This window comes from Monodon monoceros, unplaced genomic scaffold (genome assembly GCF_005190385.1).
Source record: "Monodon monoceros isolate NGI ecotype Baffin Bay Population unplaced genomic scaffold, NGI_Narwhal_1 Super_Scaffold_18, whole genome shotgun sequence".
NCBI classification, from domain to species: Eukaryota; Metazoa; Chordata; class Mammalia; order Artiodactyla; family Monodontidae; genus Monodon; species Monodon monoceros.
Window position 1 is genome coordinate 145,189,911 of NW_021703774.1, and position 10,918 is coordinate 145,200,828.

The 10,918-nt window shown below is 55.8% G+C and overlaps 2 protein-coding genes across 4 annotated transcripts; both read right to left on the bottom strand.

Annotated features, from left to right (window-relative positions):
* Nucleotides 1–995: 995 nt before the first annotated feature.
* ATP6V0B (ATPase H+ transporting V0 subunit b) lies at nucleotides 996–4,278 on the bottom strand. 2 transcript variants are annotated; one of them, XM_029229049.1, is made up of 8 exons: nucleotides 4,118–4,278; nucleotides 3,321–3,369; nucleotides 3,022–3,105; nucleotides 2,817–2,894; nucleotides 2,534–2,603; nucleotides 2,363–2,414; nucleotides 1,952–2,142; nucleotides 996–1,285 (listed from the first exon to the last, which is right to left on the bottom strand). In XM_029229049.1, exons 1-8 carry the CDS (start codon nucleotides 4,182–4,184, stop codon nucleotides 1,259–1,261), a joined length of 618 nt encoding a protein of 205 aa, XP_029084882.1. In that variant the 5' UTR covers nucleotides 4,185–4,278; the 3' UTR covers nucleotides 996–1,258. The 2 variants fall into 2 exon arrangements, with proteins under 2 accessions (XP_029084882.1, XP_029084881.1); XM_029229048.1 differs by lacking the exon at nucleotides 996–1,285 and having other exon boundaries at nucleotides 1,294–2,142.
* Nucleotides 4,279–5,632: 1,354 nt separating this feature from the next.
* Nucleotides 5,633–9,054, bottom strand: DPH2 (diphthamide biosynthesis 2). Of its 2 annotated transcripts, XM_029229408.1 has the most exons (6): nucleotides 8,820–9,054; nucleotides 8,534–8,646; nucleotides 8,049–8,272; nucleotides 7,167–7,850; nucleotides 6,897–7,073; nucleotides 6,466–6,815 (listed from the first exon to the last, which is right to left on the bottom strand). In XM_029229408.1, exons 1-6 carry the CDS (start codon nucleotides 8,964–8,966, stop codon nucleotides 6,691–6,693), a joined length of 1,470 nt encoding a protein of 489 aa, XP_029085241.1. In that variant the 5' UTR covers nucleotides 8,967–9,054; the 3' UTR covers nucleotides 6,466–6,690. The 2 variants fall into 2 exon arrangements, with proteins under 2 accessions (XP_029085242.1, XP_029085241.1); XM_029229409.1 differs by lacking the exon at nucleotides 8,049–8,272 and having other exon boundaries at nucleotides 5,633–6,815; nucleotides 8,820–8,996.
* Between the last annotated feature and the right edge of the window lie 1,864 nt (nucleotides 9,055–10,918).

Below are 10,918 nucleotides of genomic sequence, written 5' to 3' on the forward strand. Positions count from 1 at the left end.
CGGGGCCGGGCGGCCGGGCAGACCCCACGGACCCGCCGACCGAGAGACCACAGCGCCGCCACCTCCCTCCCGCGCTACGGCGCCTCGGAGGGGCAGGCCCGGCCCGCGCGCCCGCGCGCGCGCCCCCGCAGCCCCCCGCCTCCAGCGCGCCCGTACCCGCCGCGCGCCTCCGACGCCCGCCTCTGCCGGCGGCTAAGCGCGACGGAGCGAGGGGACGGAGGACCAGGGAGGGGCGGGAGAAATTAATCAGACTCATCCAACGGGATGGATTCGAGGTCCGAACCGGAGAGGGTGTGGATGGGTAAAACCCATTACGGAGGAATGGGGTCTGGTCTGGGTTGGAGCGCAAACTCAGGCAAAGAAGGGCACCTGGAAGTTAGGCCAACTCGTGCAGGGAGGTCAGGGATTTGTCAGCTCATCGATGGGAGCATGACTAAGGGTCCGCCAGAGGAGGGGGCTGCTAGTTAAAACTGGGCAGGACACTGAAAGGCGTAGACAGAAGTGTGTGGCAGGGGCTTCTAGGGAACAGGAGGTTGGACAGGAGTGGGAGGAGCTGGACATGGCCCCAAGGGATCAAACTAGTTACTGGCAGGGTATGCTGCAGGGACGGGCAGAGGCAAATGAATGGGTTCCAAGGCCCCAGGTGTAGAGATGATGGATGCCTGAGGGTAGAGCCAGGTAAGCAGATGTGGCTAACTGGGGCTGGGCTGACCAGAGCCCTGAAGGCATGGAACTAGGACACCTCCCTTCCCCACACAAACACATGGGCCCATATACCTAGACTCCCCCCTTCCCTTCAATAAAGATGTTCAGAGCTACAGAGTCCTCAGCCCAGCACACTTTCCTTCCAACCCAGGAGCCATCGTTGTCCACAGCAGAGACAGTGTATATGAGTCGGAAAGTTGGCAAGAAGCTGGCATGAAGTTGAGAACTACAGGCCAGTTTACCCTTCCTCTGTGAAAGGAGGTGGCGAAGAAAGGCAAGAGAAGCAGCACTGACCCAGACAAATACCATGTTTATTTCACAAACACTGGGAAGATGGGTTGGAGGTGGAGGTGGGACACGGGTGCCAAGCTGCACACAGTCAACAGCAGCCCACTCCCCACACTGCGGATCCAGCCAGGCAGTGCCTCAGAAGTGAGTGCAGGGAGGGCCCTGAACACCAAGCCCCCTGAAAGCCTAAGGGGCACAGCTCCAGCTGTCCCGGGAAAACCACAAATAAATAAGAGTGGGGCACGGCCCCGTCCACGCAGATCATCTAATCACCCATCTTCACTCTGGAGGTCTGCAAAAGAAGAACAGGAGAAATCAGTCAGGGACAGAGAAACAGATTAGACAATGACAAATGACAGATGATCAGACCCATGGCAGGATGGACAGACCACAACAGATGGATGACTAGACCAGAATGCACATGTTGTGACAAACACAGTGAACAGGGACACAGAGACAACTACAGAGTTCAACTGTGGGACAGACAAGACAGAGAGAAGTGGCATATGGACAGTGCCAGTCACCAAGTCAACCCAGTCAGGCACCCACAGTCACACTCAGACACTCAGGCTGATCCTTAATCACACACACCTCCGATGTGCTGTCCTACTGACATCACAAACACACCAAGACGGACTGAGACAGACGCATCCCAACCTGGTCTAGACTACAAAGACAGCGAGGAAGAGACAAAATAACACAACAGGAAAGAGAAGCTAAATCTTTTGTATATAGACACAACAGACAAAAAAAGACAGTTGTCAGTGATACCACACTGAAGACAGAAATAAACGGAGAACTTCAAAAGGGGAAAACCAAAAGATGGGAACTAGGTGGTGGAAACTATTTAAGAGGTTTTTATGGTTACAGGTGTAGACGGGAGCACTGTGGCTCCTCCAGAAGAAGGGTGAGGCTGGATTGGGGACAAGAATAGAGGCTTCCCAGGGGGATTCAGCACCTGAAGGATCGCAACGATGACCCCAAAGAGGCCGATGGCACTGCCAAAGATCTCCACAATGAGAATCTTTACAAAGAGGCTGGGGTTCTGTGCGTCAGCCAAGGCGGCACCACTGCCCACGATGCCCACGCACACTCCACAGAAGAGGTTAGACAGGCCCACTGTGAGGCCAGCCCCAAACATGGAGTAACCTGGAGGGATGGAAGGGCAACACTGAGGCCAAGCCAGACACAAGGAGAGATGAGGGCAAGGGATTCAACATGGACTAATGGGGCCAGCCACCACCCCAACTCTACAAAGCAGCCCAAAGTAGGTGAGAGAATATCAAAATGAAGAATCTAAGCTGGGGTGCGCACTGGAGGGGGAAGCAGCTGTGAAGCCCCAACTTTTTGCCTTCACATACCCACCTACCTGCATGGTAGTTTCGATGGCCAATGGCCTTGGGGTCAGTAGCACTGAAAGGCTGAGGGAAGCAGAGAAATAATCAGAAATCACCCCCTACTCCACTCCCCCTCCTCCACCATCACTAAGCAATATATAAACACACTGGAATAGATGCCCACCCCACCTAGTCCTCCATACCTCAGCCATGTTGCTAATGACAATCGCCATGATGATGCCGTAGATGGCCACAGCCTCACAGAAGATGATGCTGGTAGTGGTAGCAGGGGATTAGGGGGTGGAGAGGAGAAAGAGTTGAGAAAGAAACCAACCTTCCTCCCTGAAGAGTCTCCAGCCACCTCTCCCCCACTGACATCCGACCCCAACAGGAGGCTCGTCAGGAGCAGCACGTCAGGCAGGTCAAACACACAGGCAGCTACCAATGCAGCTGGTTCTGACAACCTTACAAGGGTCCTACACTTACCTGACCAGGTTCTTGGTCTTAATCCTGGGGGCCTTCACCCCTCCCCCAATGATGGAAGAGCCAGTGATATAGATGCCCCTGGTGGACGGATAAGAAACCAATGAGCAGAGCCCAATCCTGTCATTGCCCCCAAGATGACTAAGAACCCAGTGACACCACTTGCTATGATTCAGCCCCTCCCCTGACCCATGACCCCAACACTTACCATGCTGCCCCAACCACAGACAGAGAGATAGCTAGGCCAATGCCCAGGTTTGACCACATGAAGGGGGAAGTCTCCGTCAGGAACCTGGTGTGCAGACGGGGGAAGACAATTCAGCCGTGGTGGAGAAGTGCGCACAAAATCCACTCCCTCCCCAACACCCCTAGTCCTCGATGCTGAGACAAAACACTTCATGTTTCCCAAAGGTCCCCATCCCAGACAGCTGGGGGGTGGGGTGGGGTAGGGATCAGATCAGAGAGGGCAGGCTGCAAAGAAGCTCCTAGGGCAAACCTCTCCCTTACCATGCCACATCAAAGCGGAAGCCCAAGTCAAAAATGGTGTAGCAGATTCCTGCAGCAGTGAGAAAAACGGGGGTTAGGGACTGCTCTCTAGAGAGAAGCGCCACAACTTAGGCAAGAAGCTACTGCCCAGCTGATGGGTCACCTTCCCAAAAGGTCTGCCTACACCTAAGTCAAGGGAGAGTCCTCTGGCTGGCCCCACGTAAAAGCACAGCTGCCTATACAAATTCCTCTATTCAGACCTCCGTTTTCTGCCACTCCTTCAGGAACATATCCCCTCTGTGACACCACCTCCCTGACCCAGACCCGTCAAGAGGAGCCACCGGCAGGCCTAAATACCCTGGAGGAGGGGAGGGAGCAAGAGCTCTGGCCAGGCCCCACCAGATGCAGCCAGCCCAGTCCGAGCCGCTGTTTACCCAACACGCTGTGCGTGTGGGGGGAGAGCAAGACTACTGGGAAAAGAGGAACTGGAGTAGCCGGCTCGTGACCCAAGCAGGCCGGTCAAGAGCAAGAGAGGGACGACAGCAGGGAGCGAGGGAAGGGGGCGGCAGTGACAGAAACGGACAAGGGCTGCGCTCGCGGTCCCCAGCGAGCCCCGCCCGCGCCCCTCCCCAAGCAGCTGGAGATACGGGTCTCCTCTGTCGGGGTCAGAGGCCCGGACAGACGCGAGGCAAGTCCAGGAGCCCGGGGTGCAAAGCCCGCGCCGGGGCCCAGTATTCCCAAGCCTCCGCTTCCCCGCTGGGCTCCAGCCGGGCTAGCTCGGCCCGATGCCGGCCCCGCCCGCCAGGGCCCGGCCTCACCCACAACGAGCAGGCAGGCCCAGAAGGCCACGAAGACCCCGGAGTAGAGCAGCACTAGCCCAGTCATGGCGGCAACGACGGCGGGTCTCGGGTCGGGGGCGGGGTGGGGGGCCGGAGCTCAAACCTCGTCCCGGCGTCCGCCGTCCGCCCCGCAGTGTCACCTGACTCGCCCACGTGACGCGCCGGCGCCACGTGACCACACGCCAGGCCTGGCGCCCCAGCGCCGCCGTTCTAGAACTTGGTGATGCCGGAAGTGCGGACGCAGAGGATTGTGGTGGTTGTAGTCTCGCACCCCTGAGGGCCTCGGATGCCCACTCTTACTTACCTGGCCGGTCAGTCTCGCGTCCGACCAAGCTCGCTCCCTCTGCGCCCCGACACTCCGTCCTGCTCCGGCCACCAGCCCTGCTTTCCTGATCGCCGCCGCCCTAGCTTAGTCTCCAAGCCAGTGCTGATCTCGCAGGCCTCCCCACGACCGTCCCACCCAGTTCCGCGAGGGTGTCCGCTCCGTCCCTCACTGAGCTCATGCTGTTTCCTTTGCCTGAAGCACGCTTCTTCGTGCTCACCCCATGGCCCAGCCAACACCTACTGGTCTTGGGATACCATTCCCCCAGGAAGGGTTCCCTAACCAGAGGCAGGGGAGTGCGCCCGCTCTGGGCTCTCCCGCCGCCCTGGCGATCATTATGAAACTTAAGCAAGAGCATGTCACTCTCTTTGAAATACCTCGGAGGCCCCCATTTCCCTCGGAATAAAAGCCATAGTCCTTAAAATGGCCTACTAGGCCTCTACTGTTGCGCCTCCCCATGCCTCTTACCCGACTTCATCTCCTAATACTTCCCCACTAACTCCCTCCTCTGACTGCACTGGCCTCCTGGCTGTTCCTTGAACACACCCGTCACACCCTCAACGCGTTGCACTTGCACTTGTTCCCTCTGCTTCTCCAAATTATCCGCGTGGTTCATTCCTAACTTCTTTCAGCCTTCGCTCACCTTCAGAAGGCCTTCTCTGACCATCCTGTTTAATACTGCAGCCCCTTCTCTTGCACTCCTTCCCAGCTTTACCATAGCCCTTATCACCATTCTGCATACTAAGTGTTCTGTGTCTATCGCCCCCACCACGAGAATGTAAGCACCGTGAAAGGATTCCTGAGCTCACTGCTGGATCTCCAGTGCCTGGCACACAGAGGGTGCTCAATACATATCTGTAAAATACATGATTGGTGCCCACCTTGTCCCAGTTACCACGGTCGGTTTACAGAACTGCCTCTACTAGCAGACTGGGCAATCCCTGAGGGCAGAAATCACATCTCCCTGTTCACCTGCTTCTTCAACACGCTGGACAACCATAATATGCCAAGATCCTCGGCAAATGTGGGGAATTAAGAGGTGAGTCATTTCATTTCACCCCTCTGAACCTTTAGGGTCCAGCAACTCCACTTTGCTTGAAGCACCCACAGTGCTGGTTTACGCCTGTTTTAGCATGGTGTAACCCTTTGCCCAAATGTCTTTTTCACCTCACTTCTGATTTTTATTTTTTCCCCCTCCAAGCGATCCAGCTTAGGTAACACTCCCTCTGAGAAGCCTCTTCTGGGCTCCAGCTGCCCCTGGGGGCTTCCCTACTCATAAAGAATATTGCTTCACCATGTGGCAATTGCCTGTTTAACTGCCTCTCTTCCCAGCCACACTGTGAGGACAGGAATCCAGTCAAATACAATTCAGATCTCAACCCACAGGACCTGTGCAGGACCTGCGATATTTGATGAATAGAAAGAAACAAGGAGAAAAATTATCTGGTTTATTTAAATTTCTGTGATCTCCCTGAGAAACTAATTGGAGTCAGTGTAGACCAGCACTGCCCGACAGAACTTTTTGCAATGATGGAAATGTCTTATAGCTGCACTGTCCTCTCATGTGGCTGTCTGAGCACTGAAATGTGATTAGTGTGATTGAGAAACTGAGTTTTTAATCTTACTTAATTCAAATTTATGTTTGAACAGCCACATGTGGCCACTGTATTGGACAGCATAGGTGCAGACGAGTGGTTCTCAACTGGGGACGCTTTTGCCCCCATAGGGGACATTTGCCAACATCTGGAGACATTTCTGGTCATCACAACTGGGGAGGGGCGTGCTACCGGAACCTACTGGGCAGAAACCAGAGATGATGCTAAATATCCTACAATGCCCAGGACAGCCCCTCACAACAAATAATTATCTGGCCCAAAGTGTCAATAGTGCCAAGATTGAGAAACCATGGTCTAAACCATTTAGCACCTGCCTTTAACAAAGGCAGACCCTCAATTGTCTTGTGCTGTTGTTCCCAGGAGAACAGATGGCCCAGAAGGCTTCAGGGAAGACCCAAAGCGTTTCCGCATCAGTCAAACAACAGATATTTACCAAGCCAATATGTGCTAAGGTTGTGCCAGCGCCAGGACAGGACAGGAAGAGCTGAATCCTATCCCCAGTGAGGGGCTGCCTCAGTGACAGGCTCCTTCAAGGATCCTGGCAGAAGAGTGGGGTTGGTGCAGGGAGCACTAAAGGTCTTCAAGTCCACCTGTGGCTCTGGCCCCACATGGTATCAGCTGCTTCCCTCATCCTCGTAGGCGATGGCAATCCCTCGTCTTCCGGTCACGGCTGCCGTCACCGGCGTCTGACCCAGGCAGGGCTGCAGTCCCTGCCAGCTCCGGGAACTAAGGAATGAGGCTGCAGAGGGAGGGGATTGAGGCTGAGTGGCCTGAACATAGGGGAAGAATTCAGATGCGAGTGGAGATTTGCCACACTCACCTGCAGGGCTGCTCTCAGCCAGCTCCAGCTGGGGCCTCGGGGTTAGGGCTGAGCATCCAGGATCAGTTGATGGCTTCCAGGCAGGCGGGGGTCGGAGGTCGCCAGTAATGAGTGACACATCTGGGGTGTCCCACAGCTCCGAGTCAGGTGGAGGGAGGGGCACGTGGAAAGGAGAGCCTGGAAGGGAGGGAGGGAGAAAGCGGATCCATACTGGCCCCCCAACTCCATGCCCCAAGCATTTTTAGCCTAGGCAGTGCCCCCACCACTCACCAGGCAGTAAGTCCGCGTAATGTGTGAGGTGGGGAGCCAGGCCTGGAGGTGGCCATGCAGGGTTGCAGGCAGCCTCCAGCTCACACGGTGCCAATACAGGCCGGAAGAAGCTTCCAGAAGGCTGGGTGGCTAGGGCACCCAGAGGACAGGCCAACAGCACAAAGACATCCACCTCAGGGAAGTTGGCAAGCTTGGCAGGCGTGGGTCGCCCCAGGGCCAACACGTAGCTACGCTTGCCAGCAGCCTGTGTCAGGTTCCGCAAGTGTGCCAGTGCCTCACGGTGTCGGGCCACACCCAACGTGCCCGCCAGCAGCCCCACCACACGGGCATCTCTGGCCCTCTCTACCAGATAGCGTCTACGTGCTCTTAGCCGCCAAGCCCGGGCACCTTCATCCTGAGTCCGCCCTGTGTCTGGGCAGCAGGAGGAGAAGGGCCGCCCTGGTGCCCAGCCCAAGAGCAGTCGGCTCAGGTCTGGGTCAAGGTCAGGGTCAGAGATGGCCTCAGAGCCCCCCACATAGAAGGCACCATACTCTTCCAAACACCTCCCTGGAGCCAGGGGGAAGCGGCGCCCAAAACGCTCCAGGGGCTCAGGATCTGGGTTGAGGGAGCCCACTGGCAGGGGAAGAGCTGGGCTGGAGACAAGCAGGTCCAGGTACCATGGGCGCAGAAGGGTGGCCAAGGCCTCTGGAAGAAGGAGGTGGTGTCAGGGTTGGGGTCTGGTAAAGCAGGATCCCCCTCATCCCCAGGAGACTGAATGGGAACCAAAAGCAGAGGCTGGGGTCAAACCCATATTAAGAACTCCATGGGAGTGTACTGACATGGGGAAATTAAGGCACAAACTGGTCAGCCCACCCTTCCTGCATGCAAAGGCAAAACCCTCACCCAGGGCGTGGGCACAGGCCGGCTCACTCAGCAGCACCACAGGCGCTGTGGGGTCTGGGTTCTGGGCCTCGAAGGCCTTAGCGCAGAGCTCCAAGGCCACAGATCGCTGACCAAGGACGAAGGCAATGGGCAGTGGGCGGGCAGGAGGGCTTAAGCAGGCAGGGCCAAAATGTACAAGGGCCTGAGCTCCAGCTTGCTCAGCACCCAGTACATCCACACAGCAGCTGCAGAGGAGACACCATTAGTGAGAGGGGTTCTCATCGAGAAAAGCATTGCCGTCATCAATGGAAAATGTGGTCAATGAAGAATATGACGTTATGAAAAGAAGACACCGTCACTGAGAAGAGCTAGTATCAGGAGAGGAAACATCACCATCAGGGAGAAACACAACCATCGGGGTCAGACACTGTCATAGAGGGGAAATGCCATGAGCCCTGGATCCCTAGACCTACCCCACCCTCTATCGGCAAGCTCCAAGTTCACACCTGCCATAGGCTGTGTCTCCCAGAATGAACACCTTCGACCCTGTGGCCTCCTCCAGTCGTGCAGCCACGGCCCCAGCATCTCCCAATAGCTGATCAGGGAACTGCAAGGCCACCTGTAAGCGTAAACCATGGAGTCAGGAACAGCCTCTCCTCTTCAAGGGAAACCTTCCGGGAGTCCCTACCTAACCTTCAAAGTCCCTCCTCCCAGAGAAGCATCTTCCCTCATTCCCATCCTCACAAAATCACCCAAGATCCCGATCCTCTGGGCGACCCATCCGCTCCTCACCCGTTGACACCCCAGGTCGCGGACAAATCCAACGACTCGCTCCAGCTCATACACTCGGTCCAGGTCCCCAAGAGGAGTGCGCAGCCCGGCAGCGCCCGCCTCCAGCTGCAGCGCCGCCTCCGCGGGGCTGCTGAATGTAGACTCCATAGCGGGAGGCAGCGGGGACCTCCCTCAATTAGCTTCAGGCCCCGCCTTCTCAAAAACGGCCCTCATAGTGTCGGAGTCGCTTGGTGGGCGGGCGGGGGAGGGGGTGGGGGGAGGGAGTGGGGGGGAGGAGGGAGTGGTGGTGGTGGTGGGGGGGAGTCAGTCAGCCCGCAGCCGTTGGGCCAGGACCCGACTCATCCAAACTCCCGTTTCTCCGCTACACGTGGGCCTCCCAGGGAGATTACTTCCGGGTGCTTGAGGCGGGGCTGATGGCAACTTCACCCACCTAAAAATCAGCACGGCTCCCGCCCTCCAGTCCACACAGAACCAATAGTCGGCCTCCCAGCCCGAAGCCAATCGGAAGTGGCTCAGAGGAAGGCGCGGAGCCTTGTGGGTGTTGCAGTTCTCCTGGCCCACCTCTCCGGGCGCTGGTCTTCCGGTTCAGCCGCCAAGCGCCCTCAGAGACACCGACTCCCTGAAAATAACTACTCCAGTTTGAGCAGTTCCTATCCGCCTACACTGTTAAGCACTTCCCCTGCACTCTCAGCTGGGAGGTGATAGAGCATTAGGCATTGCGTAATTTTTAAATTAGGTACCAAACTGCCTGGGTTTCAATATTGCGCTCTGCCCCTTACTAATTACTGAGGCTCTTAGTTACTCAACGTCTTTAATGGCTGTTTCCTCATCTGCAGAATGGGGCTTGTAACAATAGTACTTCTAATAGGATTGCTGGGGCAAATTAATTTAGATATAAAACTTCATAAAGTAGTCCTTTGCATAGCACATGTACTGGAAGAATCCACTACTATCCTCACGGCCGTCTCAATCAAGCAAACACTGAGCACTAATTGTTCACCAGGTACTACAGAGTTCAGTCTTTGGAGTAAGAGCTGTCGCATTTTGCAGATGAGGAAACGGAGGCTCAAAGAGGCTAACTGCTAATAAGATACAGCAAATCAGTGGCACCATCTGTACCCAGGTCTGATTTCAGAAGCTGTTCCTTAGACCCCTCATTTTCCCAGGTTATATATGCTACATTTGATCATGGCAGCAGGGAGGAAGACACTTGGGTGCTATGTCGTAGGAGAAAAGGACAGAAGGTATGTGAAACATCTCTACATACTCCAGAAGTGAAAAATCAAGAGTAAGGTGAGAATGGGATGGAGGAGGGGTAAAGGAAAGGGGACAGAGTGATCTCAGGGGATGACATGAAAGGGGGGCTGACGCTGGCTGGTGTGGGAAGAGATTGAATGAGGATGAAGAATGGAGGACACAGAATTTGCGCAGAGGTTGGGAAAAGAACAGGAGAAAAAGTGAGACAATGGGAGTAACCAGTTCTCCTAACACTTCCAAGGAGACGCATGGCTCAGGGCTGGGAGTCAGGAGAACCCAATCCTGCTCTTGCGATCTTACTGAGGAGATGGCTGGGGTGCCTGAGACGCAGCCAGGGTGGAACTATGGCTGAGACAGAAAGGGAGGGAACCCTGCTAAGGGAGGAGAGCAACAGCAGGCCGGGAGCTATCCTTGGTCCTGACCAAACCCTGACCATCACGTGCTGGTCAGGTACCATAGAGTTGGGGAGCTATGGGTTTGCAGACAACACTAGGGCCTGCCTTCCTCTTCCTCTGGGGTCCACCATATCTCCTCCCCCACATACTCAGCCCCGCTTTCTATACCTCTTCTCAACCAAGTGCAAGTCTGGGTGCCTCAATAACCCCACACAAGAAACACACCCTGGAATTCAAAGCCACTCTCCATTTCTTCCCTCCCAAATGAGCCCAGCCTCACCTCACTGCCAGCCCAAGGCCCCAAGTCCTCTACCTAGGAAGCCTCCCGTTCCCTTCAGAAATGAAACTTCCTTCATGCAGCCTTCCTCACTGGTCCCATTCTCCCAGCTTAGTTAGCATGGTAGCTATGGACTAGATCAGCTTTCGTTCAGACAGAACAAGGCATGG